Source organism: Oncorhynchus keta, chromosome 2 (genome assembly GCF_023373465.1).
Source record: "Oncorhynchus keta strain PuntledgeMale-10-30-2019 chromosome 2, Oket_V2, whole genome shotgun sequence".
Classification (NCBI taxonomy): Eukaryota; Metazoa; Chordata; class Actinopteri; order Salmoniformes; family Salmonidae; genus Oncorhynchus; species Oncorhynchus keta.
In genome coordinates, this window is record NC_068422.1 from 69,408,636 (window position 1) to 69,428,298 (window position 19,663).

The window sequence follows — 19,663 nt, forward strand, 5'->3', positions numbered from 1 at the left end:
CCTTTTTAAAAGGCATGATCTCATTCTCTTCAGTGCTCAAAAAATAACTTTAGTCCATTAACTGTTATGAAATGAGAAACCCCAATGTGTCAGTGAGTTATATGCCCTGGTGAACATCACTCAAAACAAATAGTGTCATCCAATGCCCGAGTGTCACACTAGCTATCAGTCCCCATGCACACACTAAAAACCCACACACACATACCTGGAACAAGAGTTTCTCCTCTCGTCTCTTCTCCCCTCCCTCTCTCTGCTAGTGTATCCAGTGAGGTGTCGGTGTCTGGGCTGTGTGCAGTGTGTTAGTACAGGGCAACAGCGGGCTGTGCTCTGTGGCCTCTCCACCCAGGGACAGGGCAGCTGTGTGGCTGGGTGTGGGTGTGGCTGGGGTCCCTCTGAGGCCTCCTTTGTTCCCCCCGGCCAGCCAGAGAAAGGGTTAAAGAAGACAAATGGAGGCAGATCCACAGAGGAACGTGCTTAAGCAGCACATTTTCAGGGAAGGGACAGGAATTAAAAACAATGGCTGCCTTTTATCCCAGCGTTGGTCTAATTGGATGGGAAATTTATTTCTGCCGCCTTAGCAGCACTCTCCATTGACAGAGGGGAGACATGGCACCAAAACCCTCTGGCCTTCAGATTCCACCTACCCAGCCGCACGCACCCCACAGCTTCCTAAAAACACAGACCTTTCCCCCAGCAAGGCTTTCTGTGTGAGTGCATGTGTGATTACACACCTTGCAAACACTGTCCTAGTTTCTGTGCTGCCTGCATCTGTTTGCAGAGAGAAGCCTTATTGTGTTGTCATCTGTCCTTTTTCCTTCATGACATCACTCTGGTCTTTGATACAGTGGTCAGGGCTCCTAGGGCTGTCCATTGGAGGCTGCTGATTGGGGGAAGCCTAGTTCTTAGCTGGCTCCTGTGGAGACTAGTAGCCCAGCACCTAACACCAACAGAGCAGCGCTCCAAACCCAGCAGCAGTCAGGGGAATTACTGCCTAGCTGACCCAGAAATCCAGGGTCAGCTTTGTTTTAACAAGCAGGGGAACCTTCCACCACTTTAGCAACTGTGCCTCGACCACAAGAAAGGGTCCTGCGCCTCCGAAGAGCTAGCGGGGAGGAAATTAAATATTACACCAGGAGGGAATGGTTCAGCTCTAAAGGGGGTAGGGGTGGGGGGACTGGGTCATTCACTGGTGCCGGGACAAGGCATTAGGAGGTGAAGCGGTAGTTTGGCAGAAGGGGGGAGGAGTCTAGGAATTCACAACAGTTCATTCTCGCTGATGAAAAGGTATGTTCATTATCAGCGTAATTCGATCAAGATGCTCGAAGGGGGGGGTAGGAGAGCGAGAAAAGGCTGACATTCTTTATTACACACTTCATTTCATTTAACGGACCTTTAAAAACTATATATAAAGGAAAAAAGAAAGGGCAAAGGAGAGAGGGAAAACTTTGCCCTGGCTCTTAAAGGGGAGGTGGCGTCCGTTCCAGACGCTCTTGGTCTGCGCCCAGTCTTTTCCTGGCAGAGAGTGTCCGCTGGCCTGTAAGGTGGGAGCGAGCAGAGCCTGAATTTGTAACACAATCAAACAGGCCTTCAGCGCTGAGCCTCGCAGAGCTCAGTTTGGTAAACATCAAGTCACAGGCTATTAAAGGATCCGCTGGCTTTCTAAAGTCCCAGGATGCCAGACTGTTCAGGAGCATGACAACAACGGCCCTTAGCATGGTGCATAGCCGCTAACAGAGTCACTAACACAGGATAGGGCCTGGGAGAGACATTAGGAGATCTCTATGCTTACGGTTAAAGTACCGGATCATAATGATCTCTGGATGTCTTGATAAAACAACGCCCTGTACACATGAGCAATTCCACCCTTTGACCTTGTGATACGTTTCCAATGAACTCCCCTTGCCTTTCATCAGTGTGTTACAATCAGCCAAACCTAGTGATCTAATTCCTAACAACCCTCCCGTTCTGTTTCTCAACCTCTCAGATCAAAAGTAGCTGAATTACTTTTGGGAAAAGATGAGGTGATTAAATTAATCAACTGAAGGACCTGACAGCAAGGCAATCAAGTCATCTTAAAAGTACACACTTCAGGCAGGCATTAACCTTGAACTAAACCCCACTAGCGGCCTGAACAATTATCACAGAGTAGAACGTTTTTTATCCACCATCGTGTAGTGTTTGTCGTGTGTTTACTGTGGGATAATGTGGTCTGGAAGGCTGTAGTTTGATGTATCTCCGAAGGGGGCTGGAGAGAGCACCCCCAGCGTATGTGTGCAGTGTGTGTGTGTGTGTGTGTGTGTGTGTGTGTGTGTGTGTGTGTGTGTGTGTGTGTGTGTGTGTGTGTGTGTGTGTGTGTGTGTGTGTGTGTGTGTGTGTGTGTGTGTGTGTGCTCACACCACCCCCGCGCAGGAGCCCATTACCTAACATACAGCTATAGCCTCACTCAGTTTCTTACAAACATCCATTAACGAACATCGAAGGTTAGGAAAGAAGATATATAAATAAACACAACCTCAAGCTAAAAAAGAGAAAATGAGACTTGTTTGTGAACCACACCACAGCTCCCCTCCTTCCTCTAACACAAAATACCCAACCCCCCCACCCTTTTAACCTAAGTGGGCTTCCTCTTGCTTTTACATGTTCACTTGTCCACTGTACTGTAGTCATTAACATATTTGGAGTGCAGTAAGCAGAAAGCTTAATTGTCCTTAATTGCTCGTCTAAATGTGTTCTCTAATGATTTGCCTCAGATCTGTGACTGCCTTTTGCGCAATTTCCCGGCCGCTGGCTTCATTATCCCTGCCTCCTTGGAACAAAGCATCTTCAGAGGCCCGGTCTTTTTTTTTACATAACAACACACAGAGTGAGTGTGAGGGAGGGAGGGCAGTGACGGCACTCTGCGGGGGTACACACAATGGAGGCCCTTTGTCAGGGTGCAGAAGTTAAAGTGATTAGAAAACCAAATCTGTGCTAAGACACAGTGTTAATTGACCGCAGCTCACTCCTTTTTAAATCGGCCCCTAACAAACAACCAATCCTGGCTTTTGTTTGTGCCTTTTACTGCTGCTGCTGTGGGTGTATCTGTTATTGCTGCTTTTCTCCTCCTACCTCTGGCCTGATGGCATCTCTGAATGTGTCTTTATTGGCTGAACAGCAAGGCCCTGTAGCTCCATTCACTGCAGGCACGGCCTGATCTCAGAATTATTAGTATTATTTCTCAGAAAGCATCCAACTGAATTGTGCATATATAGGAAAAAGGCTGCAGAAATAATTAGTTACAGTTCATTTAGTTTTGACTAGGAACATTTTTCTGAATACATGCACTATTCTGAACTAAAAATATATAAATAAACGTAGTGTAGGGTTTGTGCCTGACAGAACGGGGGCACAGTAGCTACTTCCTGCCTTCTACCTGTGTGGGAGGAGTTACAGAGGGAAGGTGGCTTTCCTGGTAGATATGCACTGTGTCCCAGCAAAAGTAAAACAATCTAGAGCACGCTGTATTTTGAATCTGAGGTGCCAAAGAAAATATATTGTCCACCATTTTATAATCGTTTTACCTGCTTATATCAATATCATAGCACAGACTCAGTGGCATTGGGAACTGTTTGTCTTGTTTGAATACGATACGGCACAGACACTTACTCACATTTCAACCACTTACTTTTTAAAATTAGTTTATCAGTATGTTTTTGATTACATTTCCCTTGCAGGGAAAATAACAACAGCAACAGCAGCACAGTCACTGTCTAAAGGTGGCTGGTTCCATGAAAGTAATCAAATTATCTTTGATAATTAACATACGCACTGCTGCTCATATCTATACCGCAGATGACATAAAATAAAGCCCACTTTAGTCCCTGTGTGAAGTATTATGAAGCAGCTACAGGTACAGCCAGTAGCTGGTGAGTGTGTCTGTATCCCCTTGTAAAATATAGTAGAGAGTAAGTCCTCCCATTGTAAAATATAGTGGAGAGTAAGTCTTCCCATTGTAAAATATAGTGGAGAGTAAGTCCTCCCATTGTAAAATATAGTGGAGAGTAAGTCCTCCCATTGTAAAATATAGTAGAGAGTAAGTCCTCCCATTATAGAATATAGTAGAGAGTAAGTCCTCCCATTGTAAAATATAGTAGAGAGTAAGTCCTCCCATTATAGAATATAGTAGAGAGTAAGTCCTCCCATTATAGAATATAGTAGAGAGTAAGTCCTCCCATTGTAAAATATAGTAGAGAGTAAGTCCTCCCATTGTAGAATATAGTAGAGAGTAAGTCCTCCCATTATAGAATATAGTAGAGAGTAAGTCCTCCCATTGTAGAATATAGTGGAGAGTAAGTCCTCCCATTGTAAAATATAGTAGAGAGTAAGTCCACCAATTGTAAAATAGTGGAGAGTAAGTCCTCCCATTGTAGAATATAGTAGAGAGTAAGTCCTCCTATTGTAAAATGTAGTAGAGAGTAAGACCTCCTATTGTAAAATGTAGTAGAGAGTAAGTCCTCCCATTGTAAAATATAGTAGAGAGTAAGTCCACCAATTGTAAAATAGTGGAGAGTAAGTCCTCCCATTGTAGAATATAGTAGAGAGTAAGTCCTCCCATTGTAGAATATAGTAGAGAGTAAGACCTCCTATTGTAAAATGTAGTAGAGAGTAAGTCCTCCCATTGTAAAATATAGTAGAGAGTAAGACCTCCTATTGTAAAATGTAGTAGAGAGTAAGACCTCCCATTGTAAAATATAGTAGAGAGTAAGTCCTCCCATTGTAAAATATAGTAGAGAGTAAGTCCTCCCATTGTAGAATATAGTAGAGAGTAAGTCCTCCTATTGTAAAATATAGTGGAGAGTAAGTCCTCCCATTATAGAATATAGTAGAGAGTAAGTCCTCCTATTGTAAAATATAGTGGAGAGTAAGTCCTCCCATTATAGAATATAGTAGAGAGTAAGTCCTCCTATTGTAAAATATAGTGGAGAGTAAGTCCTCCCATTGTAAAATATAGTGGAGAGTAAGTCCTCCCATTGTAAAATATAGTGGAGAGTAAGTCCTCCCATTGTAAAATATAGTGGAGAGTAAGTCCTCCCATTGTAAAATATAGTGGAGAGTAAGTCCTCCCATTGTAAAATATAGTAGAGAGTAAGTCCTCCCATTGTAAAATATAGTGGAGAGTAAGACCTCCTATTGTAAAATATAGTGGAGAGTAAGTCCTCCCATTGTAAAATATAGTGGAGAGTAAGTCCTCCCATTGTAAAATATAGTGGAGAGTAAGTCCTCCCATTGTAAAATATAGTGGAGAGTAAGTCCTCCCATTGTACAATATAGTGGAGAGTAAGTCCTCCCATTGTAGAATATAGTAGAGAGTAAGTCCTCCCATTGTAAAATATAGTGGAGAGTAAGTCCTCCCATTGTAAAATATAGTGGAGAGTAAGTCCTCCCATTGTAAAATATAGTGGAGAGTAAGTCCTCCCATTGTAAAATATAGTGGAGAGTAAGTCCTCCCATTGTAAAATATAGTGGAGAGTAAGACCTATTGTAAAATATAGTGGAGAGTAAGTCCTCCCATTGTAAAATATAGTGGAGAGTAAGTCCTCCCATTGTAAAATATAGTGGAGAGTAAGTCCTCCCATTATAAAATATAGTGGACAGTAAGTCCTCCCATTGTAAAATATAGTGAAGAGTAAGTCCTCCCATTGTAAAATATAGTGGAGAGTAAGTCCTCCCATTGTAGAATATAGTAGAGAGTAAGTCCTCCCATTGTAAAATATAGTGGAGAGTAAGTCCTCCCATTGTAAAATATAGTGGAGAGTAAGTCCTCCCATTGTAAAATATAGTGGAGAGTAAGTCCTCCCATTGTAAAATATAGTGGAGAGTAAGTCCTCCTGCTCTATATCTTACCTGTATCAGCAGACGGACACTTGCGGATGGTGAAGATGGAGCTGAGCTCCTCCTCATCCTCAGGCAGGCCCTTCTGCAGGAGTTGGAGCTTCCTCAGGCTCTCGCTGCGCTGGTGCTTCATGGAGCGCACATGCTGGACCAGGTTGAGCTTGGCCTTGGTGGAGTAGTTACACAGCACACAGTGGTAGTAGCAGGCATCTCCCTCCACCGCGTTCTCCTGATGCTGCAGGTGCTATGGGAGGAGAGCGAGAGAGAGAGAGAGAGAGAGCGAGAGAGCGAGAGAGAGAGAGAGAGAGAGAGAGAGAGAGAGAGAGAGAGAGAGAGAGAGAGAGAGAGAGAGAGAGAGAGAGAGAGGGAGAGAGAAAGGGCTTTTAACTGATGGCAGACAACTAGCCAGGCACAACTGACTCACTTTCACTCACACAATTCGCAAATGAACAAATCAATTACCAATCACAGCCCTGTTGTTTAACACCCAGCCCTCTTCCACACTGTTCTGTTTGGACTGAGCCCTGTATCTCTCTCTGTGTCTGGCTGTATCTGTCTGTGGACTAACAGGACAGGAGAAGAGAGGGGTGGGAGCCGGGCTGGTCTCAGGGGCCCAGGCGCGGGGTCGAGAGACACACATCACGCACCCCTCAGAGGACCGCAGGACCACAGACCTGGCAGACGGAAGGGAGCATTGATCCCTTTCACTCAAGAGAAGCCTCTCGTCTCTGAGAAGGAAACTCCAAACATCTGCCTTTTCATGCATGGGATGCTAAATATTGATCAGGGCCAGTCAAATCCTCCCTATCACAGCAAGCACCAGGGAGAGAGGGTGGGGGGGGCACACCACATTCTGAAAGTAACTAGATCATTCCTCAACAGGGTAGTGACCTTCAGGGGACAGAGACTCCACAGTATTGACCTATCAACCCCAACAGTTCCTCTAAGTGCCCCACACTGACAGTCCAACTCCACTCTACCCCACACCCAACACACACCGTATAATGACACACAACGTGCCCCACACAGCACAGTGACACCATCTCTCCCATCACCACACCATGGACCCACACACTAATTACCCCCTGCAAGGCCCAATCAATGGCACAATGCCAACACAATATGGCCCTGACTAGGGGATTGGCAGAGGTATTGATAATTATCCTATAAAGCAGGGCCCTGATCATTTCATGTTTATAATGGAAGGGCCAGACTCAGTATGGCCACTGTTCTCACGTCTGTCATGTTCTGTTCATACGGCCCACTCTGGAGTCTAGCTGTGGATTTCTGGGGCTGCAATCAATGTCAATCATCACAAGATGTTTCTTTCTATTCTAATCTTCATGGCCTAGTCTCTTGTGAGATTCAGTGGCTGAGTGGGTGAATGGGCTGAAAACAACAAACACTTCACTGCCAGATGGGGACAAGATCAGATAATGAATCCAAATAAATGTACTTTCCGTCCATCATTAATGCTCCATTAAAAACTGCCAGGAAAAGAAATACATGTAAAAATGGTGATTTATTTGTAACAATGGCCGGGTTTTCCATGCATGGCTTTGAAAGCTTTTGAGAATTGCATGTATAGGCAACAAAAATAAGGCAATTGGAGCTTAGTGGAGATACAATTTGATAGGTAATTATTAATCCTATCCAAGACTATTGCTACTGCAATTCGTCATATCATGTGAAATCTGAAAAGGCTATGATAAAAATAACTTGGATACACAATGCAAGCACAAGCAGATTATAAGAAAGATTGCTACATTTCAGTATCGTTTTATTTGAAACAGGCTTCATTTTGAATGTGTGGCTTCATACTGAGAGAGAGGAAAAAATGGCTGTTATCCTGTATCTGCCTCCCACCACGACTCTCTTAATCTCCCATACAGGCCACCCCCCACACTTAGACAAAGGTCGGGAAAAACGAATTGATTAATTAAGAGGAGCCTGAACCGGCTTGCCCTGCATTGAGGCAACATGTTTAGATGGCTGGGAAATGCAAAAGCAATGGAAACATTAGATTTTTAACCACATTACATCTGAATCAGGTGTTGACAGCCTGGGCTGAGAAAAAAATCATAACAATATTATGTTCCCAGAAATGCTCCCATATTTTCTTCTAATGTTTAATTTTCTGGTAATATTGTAATATCGCTATGGGCTTTTCTGGGCAATTGTATTCCATTCTCCCTGGTTTTATATTTCTCACTTCTACACCTAAACGTACATTAGGACACTGCTTCCAGGAAAAGGAAGGGAGTTTTTATTTTTTGCAAGCCCCACAGCTCAGTGTAATAGAATTATTAGGTGATTCTAAAAGGGTCTGTCTCTCTCTCTGTGCTCTCCCTCCTCGCCTCGTTTGAAGCCCTCCATGATGTCATTGAATAGGTGCTGCTGGATATTCTGCTGGTGCGAGCTGTATCCCCCCTTTCTCCTCCTCTTCCCCCCCTTTCTCTTCCGTCCACACATATTGCATCAGAGCTCAGGTACAGAGAAATCTGACAGACAGATTTACTCGTAGATAACACCAAATCCATTGTGTGATTGCTGAGCTGAGAAATGGCACACTGTTTTAAAGTCATAGCAGATGTCGAACAAAAAAAATGGAGCGAGAGGGACTTCTTACCGCATTACGACTCAAGGCTGCAAAAAAGGAGACAGTGAGTTCACACAAAAAAAACAGACGACACCTGACCTAAACTTCAAAGTTGGTTTCAAGAGGTAGAAAAAAAATCCTGGGAGTTTTACAGCTTCCCATAAAAAAAGCAGGATTTATGCAGGAGTGAACCTGAGACTGCCTGGCCTAGAACAGGCTGTATATCACCTCAAACTGACTGGGCTGTAGGCAGGGCCCGACTCAGTCCAAACCAGACCTCATTCCCTCTGTATCACCACCTCTTACAGACCACAGACACCTGTAAGTGTGTTTACAACCACACTTACTCAAACAGCACCGGGCCGTACCAAACAGAGTGTGGGGGTGATGGAGGACTGTTAGAGATATGGGGCCTGATCAGTACAGGGCCAACACAGCAGTGTACCCCCCTCCCGGACTGGTCCATCTGACCAGTTGTAGGTGGGAGCTCTATATGAGAGACGGGATTAAACACTACCCATGGGAACAGGGGCTCTCTGAAACACCCCCATGCATGTGCACGCTCACAAACACACGGGATTCCATCAACATTATAGTTGTGAGAGAGTCTAGTGATGCTATCTAGGAGCACACACACACGTACACACAAACGTTGGATGTGAAACACAGTAATGCATTAGACAGGGCCTGTGTCTGTTTCCTATGATCCTGCAATGAAGCCCCTAGCTGATAAATCACCTCCAACTGGAGTGCAGGAATTCAGCGGTTTAATTAAAAAGTCATGTTGGGAGAGAAAGCTGGGAGGAGCTGGCCTGGCCGTTCCAAAGAAGAGGAGAGGAGGCTGCCTCGGCTGCCCTGCACCGGGGCCCCTGAGCACCAAGCACCCCACTGAGGCCCTGAGAGGAGCTGAGCTACAGAGCTGGGTGGAGGCTGGAGGACGGCTGTCAGCCCCTCCTCAACAGGCCGCATGGCTTCAATTTCTCTTCAGTTCCATTTAATTGGCTGGGAATTTACGACAGTCGTACAGGAGACAGGAGTTTTAGCCGAACATGGATAAGAGAATGGGAGCATGGAGTGCTGGAGAAGGATGGGGCGAGGGAGGCAGAATGTGTGTGCTGTTCTGTAGCCAGGCCTCTGTACTCTACCTCCTCTCTCTGTGGAGGTTGAAGCAGGGTTCTGTGCTCATACAGGTGGAGAGGGACTGGGGCGGTGTGGGCGCCAACACATCATCTCTCTGGCAACTTAACACTGCACCCTGGCCTCTCAGTTGGCAATATAAGGACAGATCAGTTACAACACCCACCCAGAGTGCTGCATACACCTGCATTTCCATCCACTTCAATGGGATGTAAAAATACACCTTTAACCAAAACAGTAGCTGGGAGAGGAGAAGAGAGGAGAGCCAATGTGACATGGACATGGGTATTACTGGAAGGGTGGAAGGCAGCGAGAGTGCCAACACAAGCCGGTAATTCCACAGAATGGCCCCCAATGGAGCAGTATAATACATGCACACACATAAACACACACGTGGAAATTAAGGTGCGCGCACACACACACACACACACACACACACACACACACACACACACACACACACACACACACACACACACACACACACACACACACACACACACACACACACACACACACACACACACACACACACACACACACACACACACACACACACACACACACACACACACACACACACACACACACACACACACACACACACACACACACACACACACACACACACACATACACACACACAGAGAGACAGGCACGCACACACTCTCCATTATGATCATACCCCAATTTCCACCATTACATTTGGCAGTGCTGTTAATACAAAATTAATGCATTAAAACAGATGACTATCCACGGGCTAAATGGCTATCAATTCAGCAAGAGCTGCCAAATTCCCTGTGTGAACGAGCCAGTGAGTGTCTGGCTGTGTATTGCTTTGTAATTATCCCAGTGATTCTCAGCACTTAAAGGTAAAGCTGGCCGCTTTCCGGACGGCACTGAGTGTGTTTGTGTGTGTGTGTGAGCGCTGGTGACAGGAGGTGAACATGGGACAGAGACAGGGAGAGGACACAGAACCTACAGGACACAGAACCTACAGGCCACAGTGTGCTGCCATTTAAACCTGATCCATACTCTTTACCATATCAATGAGGATACCATATCCGGTGATATCATAGCGCCATGGTTTCACCATTGACCGAGGGGCAAAATGATGAGCTGGTTCCAGGCACAAGGCATGTTGATGAATAATGTCGAGTAGCACCTATGTTATTCACACACACTGATGTCATGGCAGCAATTACATCCAACGAGGTCATTGTATTTACTGTGAAAAGACAGAAAGAAGATGGTCTGAAAAACCCACTCTGAGCCGGGTGTAGAATATCTCAGTGTGTGAGTGACTGAGCCGTGTGCTGGCACAGGTAGCCCTGGGGTTGTGTGAGTGACTGAGCCGTGTGCTGGCACAGGTAGCCCTGGGGTTGTGTGAGTGACTGAGCCGTGTGCTGGCACAGGTAGCCCTGGGGTTGTGTGAGTGACTGAGCCGTGTGCTGGCACAGGTAGCCCTGTGGTTGTGTGAGTGTCTGAGCCGTGTGCTGGCACAGGTAGCCCTGGGGTTGTGTGAGTGACTGAGCCGTGTGCTGGCACAGGTAGCCCTGGGGTTGTGTGTGTGACTGAGCCGTGTGCTGGCACAGGTAGCCCTGGGGTTGTGTGAGTGACTGAGCCGTGTGCTGGCACAGGTAGCCCTGGGGTTGTGTGAGTGACTGAGCCGTGTGCTGGCACAGGTAGCCCTGGGGTTGTGTGAGTGACTGAGCCGTGTGCTGGCACAGGTAGCCCTGGGGTTGTGTGTGTGACTGAGCCGTGTGCTGACACAGGTAGCCTTGGGGTTGTGTGTGTGACTTGGCGGGTTGTGTGGGGTGCAGGAGGCTGGGGTCTTGTAAAGAGGGGCTCTGGGATTCACCTGAAAGGAAGGTAGGCTGTTTAGCAGAGAGAAGATAGGGAGAGCGGCTGGAGTCTGAGTGATTGCAGCTTTGCCTGTGATTCCCACTCCGCCGGCAGCAGCAGGAACAGCAGCCACGACCACAGAAGCCGCTGCGGGTGCCAAGTTCAGCGGCTGGTTCGAATTAGCCACTGCGAGCGGCGACAAGCCCAGACATTGCGCTGTGGCTGGGGGGACTGCATGTATCCGCACCAAACTGCATACCTACTGCTTCCTGTCCCCCTCCCCTTCCCCTCTCTCCTCTCCTCTCCTCTCGCTCCCTAATCCCTCTCGGCCCAACCCTGGGCTCTCTCCTTTTGTCTAAAAGCACACCAGACAATTAGTGACTCTCCCTCCTGCCAGTGGGGTGATGATCAACTGCTACAACTGAAAAAACAACAGGCTGCATATTTGTCTGAGAGAGAGAAAGGAGGCCTCTTTGTCATCGGGGAGGGCAGCGAGGTAAAGATGGATGACAGTAGCTCTCTACAGGCTGGGCAATAGGTAAACACAGGCTACTGGGAGCACAGTGGGAGTCGGGGGGTCACAGTGCCTTAATACAATACTGCTGCTGGCTGGGCCTCGGCTTCAGGCAGCCACTCAGCCTAACTTTAACATTAAATAAAGCAATAATTATTGAATTCCTTTTTAATAAGTAAGATTCTGGAAAGTAAACAATGGGAACATAATTGCAGAGGGAAGGCAATCAATGCAGCCAGTCATTTGGCCCATGTTGATTGTGTATGCTGTGGTAGCATGTCTCTTTGTGTGGCTGGGGAGCGAGGAGGGGGGGGGGTGGGGTGTAGTGACAAGCAGCCGAATAATACATTCTCACATACACAGGGCGAAAACAAGAGTTGGATAATCGCTTCTTCAATATTGACCCTGGGCTCGAAACAATGGCTCTCAATCAGCTGATCAATGTGTTCATATAATTCATGAGTGAGTCACTCTGCTCTAAGAGAGAAGGAGGAGGCTGAGCGGGGAGAGATCAATGCCCAGCACGGTGATAACGAGCCTGGGCCTATGCCCACCGGAGCCCCACGCCGGCATCCCGGGTCCCTCTCATTAACAATATTTGGATAAGCATGGCCATACATACATAAGGTCCACTTCTAGTCTCAGCCAGATAAACACATTTCCCGCCTCTTAATGAGACGGGCCCCTACTTTTGCGACACACTGCAAATTATTCTGAGACGGGGAGGAAATGATGTCAAGCACCTGAATAATACGAGAGAAAAAAGTATGGTAAATTAATAGCGAGCCGTCGCCCTTCTCTCTGAGCAGCTAATTAACAGTTTAGCCTCATGGTGCTTTAATGAATGCTAGCCTGGGTGAGCCGAGCAGAGAACAGAGCCGACGCTGCAGTACAATAACTCTGCCTGCAGGAGGCGACAGCTGTGTTACACCACGGGGGCACAAAGAAAACAGCTGTTCCGACCACTCAATGACATCTGCATCGGCTCTATGCCATCTGGAATATCAGGAGGGCAACTCTGGGCCTGCCCTTGTGCTGCTCTTCCCAGAAACCCACTGCCTCCCACTGCCTCATCAACAACACAACCCTCCATTTTGGACAGTGGTGATGGTAATTATTAGGACAGGACTGACTGGGGAAGAATGTGTTTCTCTGGTTCTCATTACAGCTCCAAACAGGAGACAGACTCCATCAAACCCAAGCAGCAGAGACGTTCACATGCATTTCAAAGGCCCTGATGTTGTCTCGTCTTCTATTTGAATAAAGACAAGACTTCAGGAGGTATCAAGGGTTTACTAACACATGTCATATCTATCCTAATGAGAAATAAGGGCTTCGGGAGGAGGGAAAACAATAAGCTGGTCAGAGCTGAGGCCTTGTACAGTAGTCTAGACTGGGGTGGTGTGGAGTGGTGTTATGGTATATGCCTGTTCTATCCAGTGATGAGATATTGTCTCACCAGCCACCTCCTATGAGTATAAACACCATGCAGGTCAGTTTTCACGTGAGAGAGAGAACAAGCAGGTCTGTGGAAAATCCACACCTGCACTTGGCAGCCACAACCCAGAACCCCCCTCCTCCCTTACATTATCTGCCCCCCTTCCCAAAGAAACCCTGCTGACAGCACCCTGTAGGATTCTGACAGCAGCATGTACCCAGACCACTCAGCCTCCCAGCTAGCACTTGGCCTGTAGGCAAGGCTTAAAGCCCAGCCATGGTTAGCATGGTAAGCCGGCTACTCTGCACTGGGCTGGGGGATAGGGAGGGGTTTGGATATAGTCTCTGCAATGATATTCTCCTCCCTGCTTGAGGCAAATGTTTATTTTACAAACCTTAGAGGCACTTCCAACACACTGCTAAAACGCTACACTAAAGAGGCCTAGAGCCACGTATAAAATTAAATCCTTCAAAATATCTGCGACTTCCATGCAAGTCAGCAGGGAATCTGAGGAATGCATTACAACACATTGTAATAGGACTAGTGCTCTTGAATGGCAATGCATTGACTAGCTGAATAGGGACGTCTAGTGTTTCTGACGTGTGTGGGTGCTAAATGAGACAGATGACGGACTTACAGTGGCTGTACATGAGAGTACTTGGTTTCATTGTGGGTTTGCCTGTTACGGAGGCAGAGGTAGAGGCAGCCCTGGCCTGGCGACCACACAGGTGACAGAGACCCTGACAACCACAGTACCCTATTTGTCACTTGCCAGCCAAACAATTGCAGCATGGCCTTGTGGGCCGGCTGGAGGTGTGGACCACAGGCTGCTTATTAGGTGGATGGGGAGCAGGTGGGGGTAGTGGAGGGTACGGTAGCAGAGAAGCCATAGGTGCTTGGGGGTGAGGAGTACAGACAAATGGCACTTGTGATGATTAATACAGTCAGTGGAAATTTAATTCAGAGCCAGAACATGACCAAAACGCCATTAGTCTATGACAACAAACATCCTAGTTGTACCCGCTTAGATCTGCTGCGACCCCTTTGTGACTGGGACAGATGACAGATGTGTCACCAGACCCAGCGCTGCACCCCTAGGGTCAAACTGGACCTCTCATCAGCACCACACTGTCTATCACAGTGTCACCAAGATGGCTGCCCTTCCTTTTCTCTACCAACCTCTCGCTACCATGACCCAGATGAAGCCCCTAGATGAGCCAGTGTATCTTGTCAGGGGAGAGGAGGAGAGGGGAAAAGCTAGAGGAGGAGAGGAGTCCATAGGGCTGGGCTGTAACTCTGACCCTATACTTTAGCCTCTGGGCTTGGTGGTGTCATTCGTTTCTCTCCTCCTGTTCCACCCAGCCTGGCTGGCTGAGATGAGAGATGCTGACGTAACGGGAGGAGCGATACAGAATACAATCTCCTCCAGGCTTGTATTATCTAGCTTTCACCTCTGGCATTCCCAGTTTGGCTGTGTAAATATTTCATTACCACATAATTGGTCGCTGCTTTGGGCTATGCAATAAGGCAGTGAGAGTGTAATGCTGTGTGTTTTCTCTCATTACTTTCCTGTTCTTCTTTATATAAAATTCACTATGAAGTAGTTGGAGTGTGGGTTTGAAACCTCTATAGGGGAAGTGTTTCGCTCGCTCCGCCTTGCCCTAGCCTGCCCCTCTTCAGTGCCCTACCCTAGCTACTGCTCTACACTGGCGAGATAATTAAGACACCAATGATGGGACTGAGCCAGAGTCAATATTTAACCCAATCTTAAGGGGACATCTTTCATTAGCAGCAGCAAGCTGACAAAAGGACCAGAAAGGCAGTTGAGTGGTCCCCTTACTAAAATGCAAATGAGTGAATGGGGGCGGAGCAGTTAGATAAGGTGCTAGTGTAAAGAGGAAGGCTTGGACTGTGATGTTATGTATGGAGGTTAAGTACCCTGTTGGTGGAGTGAAACTACTGTCGAGAGTTCTTCTACCAGCTCCGTACACCCACATCTACTATGAAGCCGTTAGAACTTCAACCCTGCACCTATTCTACACATCACAGTCCAAGACTTCCTCTTCACACTAGAACCTACTAATAGCTACGATAAGCATACAACATTCAAAAGGGGTGTTATAGTGTTAAAAACACTATGTTGTTACCAACTGTATGCGTCTTCATACGCTAAAAACAAATTATTTTCCTAATCACCTGATACTCATTCAAAGTTCATATAATGAGTCCTGTTCTCTATCAGTAGAGACACTATCTGATGGAAAAAGCATGCCCTGAAGCCTTACTTCTTCTGCCCCCCCAACTAGACATGAATTTGAAATGAGTTCTTCCTAAGACCCCCGCCAGCCTCTAACCCATGCCCAACGGGAGTGTGTACACTTGTGTTGAAAAGTGGTGCTCTGTGAAGGTCTAACCCCTCTTTCCCATAATATCATCGAATACACCAGGGCCCTGCTAACACAAAAAGCCATTCTGGCTTTATAGGGTCATTTCTGCCCAGCCTGCTTATTAGACGTAGAAAAAATGAGAACCTCACTTTCCATAAAAAGACAAACAAAGTGCTCATTGATCAGTGTGATCAATGGAAGATCAATAACCTAAACCCTCATCATTCCCAGCGCAGCATAATTACAGCTGAGATATGGTGGTCATCACAAAAACCCAACACAGCCCGGTCTAATTGGAGGCAGCCTACTGCTTTAGTCACGCTGGCAGAAGCTTTTCCAGAGCAGAGGAGCCTAGTGCTGAAAGACCTCTGCTGGCCTGGCAGGGCATTGGAGATTCCCAAAATAACCACAGCGAGGTCGTTGGAGCTGGCTGCCCAGGGCACAGCAACCTGCTGCTCCCCACCGCACAGGAAAGCTTTGTATTCCTTTTAATGTAAATTACGCACGTAGGTTGTAAGATCGTATTAAGCCCCTTTTTATAGGACAACTTGTGATTTTAATTCATTAATGTTTTGGAGGAGTGCCCTTATTATGCAATGTGTTGCTGACCTTCCTTGTTGTTGACCTCCCATAATGTTTTCCACTCCAGTGACTGTGGCGAGGAGAGACGTTAGAGGAGCAGGCACAGCTAGGCGGTGAGCTCAACGTACCGCTCAGGCATCGGGCAGGCTGGCATCACAGTCCCGCTGCCCTGTCCACCTATACACCCTGCTTACTGGTGCACAAAGTAACAAACTATACCTCAAAGGCCACCACTTTCTCCCCTTCCTGTTTATTGATTAGGTAAACCTCTTGTTCAGTTATTGTGCCGTAAATCAAGCATGGTGAGCACTAATCTCAACCCCCGGAGGAAAGTGGTAAAGGTAAAACCTGCTAAAATGCGCATAATTAAGGAGCCCGTGTTCAGCCATGAGTGAGGACATACTCCTCCTCCCTCTTAGCTTTCTGCCCTGTTCCTGCTTTACTCCGTTCCTCTCTGCTGTGCTGTGGCCTATGCCTGCCTGTCTGCCTTCCTGCCTCTCTGCCTGACTGACTGCATGACCGTGCAACCAGAGGCTGGAGGGAGTGGGCCTGACAGAGGAGCCATGGGAAGTAGATACAGTTTCTAACCACCTCTCCCTATTCCTTTCTCTCCCTCTCCCTCCCACTATTCTCCACCAAAGCGCCGGGGGCGCCATACTTGTAAAGTAACCACAGCCCTTTGAGTGCCTCTTGTATTTACAAACAGAGGTATGTCGGAATCAAAGGAATTACATGACATAACACAAACAGTCGGCAGATTGAGAATTTATAGCATGGATATGGCGTAGGTGGGGCTGCACCCAGGAATTCTGCCATTGTTAGATTGAGCTACACTCAGTAAGAGAACTGAATTTACCTAGAGGAGAGAGCAGGGCAAGAGTCCACTGCAACAGCACTCCGCCCTTTCCCAGACACACAGGCAGGCAGACAGTCTGCTCCAGGTGGAGAGCAATCACTTTCCCATCTACTTCCTGGTCCTGTTGTTTCTCCTCCCTTTCTCTCTCTCTCCCGCCTCTCACTGGCTCTTTTCATGAAATCGTATCTATTGGTCTATGCCTCCATGAGGTCTCTACAGTATGTTTCTGCCGTAGTTAAATCTGGTGTTTTTCCTCTCCTGGTCGAAAAGCCCCTTTCCCTCTCTCTTTCTCCCTTTCCCTTTCCCTCTCTTATTCTCCCCTCTCCCTTTCTCCCTTTCCCTCTCTCTTTCTCCCTTTCCCTCTCTCATTCTCGCCTCTCCCTTTCTACCTTTCCCTCTCTCTTTCTCCCTTTCCCTCTCTCTTTCTCGCCTCTCCCTTTCTACCTTTCCCTCTCTCTTTCTCCCTTTCCCTCTCCCTTTCTCCCTGTCCCTCTCCCTTTCTACCTTTCCCTTTCTCCCTGTCCCTCTCCCTTTCCCTCTTTCTCTCTCTCTCTCCCTTTCCCTCTCTCTTTCTCCCTAACCCTCTCTCTTTCTCCCTTTCCCTCTCTCTTTCTCCCTTTCCCTCTCTCTTTCTCCCTTTCCCTCTCTCATTCTCACCTCTCCCTATCCCTCTCTCTTTCCCCTCCCCTTTCCCTCTCTCTTTCTCCCTTTCCCTCTCTCTTTCTCCCTTTCCCTCTCTCTTTCTCCCTTTCCCTCTCTCTTTCTCCCTTTCCCTCTCTCTTTCTCCCTTTCCCTCTCTCTTTCTCGCCTCTCCCTTTCCTCTCTCATTCTCACCTCTCCCTTTCCTCTCTCTTTCTCCCTATCCCTCTCTCTTTCCCCTCCCCTTTCCCTCTCTCTTTCTCCCTTTCCCTCTCTATTTCTCACCCTCTCCTTTCCCTTTCTCTCATTCTCACCTCTCCCTTTCTCTCCTTTCCCTCTCTCATTCTCGCCTCTCCCTATCCCTCTCTCTTTCCCCTCCCCTTTCCCTCTCTCTTTCTCCCTTTCCCTCTCTCTTTCTCCCTTTCCCTCTCTCTTTCTCCCTTTCCCTCTCTCTTTCTCGCCTCTCCCTTTCCTCTCTCATTCTCACCTCTCCCTTTCCTCTCTCTTTCTCCCTATCCCTCTCTCTTTCCCCTCCCCTTTCCCTCTCTCTTTCTCCCTTTCCCTCTCTATTTCTCACCTCTCCCTTTCCCTCTCTCTTTCTCGCCTCTCCCTTTCCTCTCTCATTCTCACCTCTCCCTTTCCTCTCTCTTTCTCCCTATCCCTCTCTCTTTCCCCTCCCCTTTCCCTCTCTCTTTCCCCCTTTCCCTCTCTCTTTCTCCCTTTCCCTCTCTCTTTCTCCCTTTCCCTCTCTCATTCTCACCTCTCCATTTCCCTCTCTCTTTCTCTCTTTCCCCCTCTCTTTCCCCTTCCCTCCCCTCCCCTCCCCTCCATCTTTCCCCTCCCCTCTCTCTTTCCACTCCCCTCTCTCTTTCCCCTCCCCCTCTTCCCCCAGCACTTCCCCTCCCCTCTCTCTTTCCCCTCCCCCTCTTCCCCCAGCACTTCCCCTCTGTTGCTGTTCTGCCCAATCTCACCTCAGTTTTTATTTCTCCCTCATCAGCAGGGGACTAAAAATAAATGATAAATGGAACATGATATTTTAAAGTCTTTTAAAATCTTCTTACAAAGGAATAATGGGCTAGTTAATCCTGCAGATCTCCCTCAGATTGATTAATCAGCACATGCAGACAATCAAATAAATGATTAAAATTCGCCAGACCTGCGGTCAGACAGTTACCCTGAAACCATCAGTAATAATTCAGTAACCCTTCCCAGACCACGGGCTGGCTCGTCTGACTCACTCTGCCTCACTCAGCCTCATTCAGCTTCAGCCCTGTGATGTTCCAGCAGGGCTTTGAACTCAACTCTCACCATGCTGGAGTCAGACACACTGGGGAGAAGCTGTCTGCTTTCCATTCTCACACACACACACACACACACACACACACACACACACACACACACACACACACACACACACACGCGCATACTGTTCACACATGCACACACCCCTATGCAGAACAGAGAACACCCACCTACCTGGGCAGACTCATCCTGCAATTCCCTCAATCTTCTGCTTAAATACAAGGTGTAACTATAATAGAATATTCACTCACGGGCTCTGTCCTCCATGTCCAAACCAGCGCTGCTGTGGTTTTCCTATCAAACATGTCCTCGCTTGGAGGTTTCCACTAAAATAACTGGTTCCTCCAGTTTCAACTGTTGGTAGTAAACAGTTATACAACCAAACACACACATACAGTAAAAAAACCCTCTCACGTCATAGTAGCTGCTATAATACACAGACAAAGCCCAGTGGGTAAAGAACATGGGCAGAGCTATTCTGTCTGTGAGTGAG

At 47.3% G+C, this 19,663-nt stretch overlaps 1 protein-coding gene across 2 annotated transcripts in view; it reads right to left on the reverse strand.

Annotated features, from left to right (window-relative positions):
- Positions 1–19,663, reverse strand: part of LOC118375422 (zinc finger homeobox protein 3-like) — a 192,022-nt gene that overhangs the window by 79,276 nt on the left and 93,083 nt on the right. For both annotated transcript variants that reach the window (XM_052481661.1, XM_052481660.1), the window contains one exon: positions 5,884–6,115. In XM_052481661.1, coding sequence (XP_052337621.1) covers positions 5,884–6,115 — 232 coding nt within the window. The remainder of the gene's footprint in view (positions 1–5,883; positions 6,116–19,663) is intronic.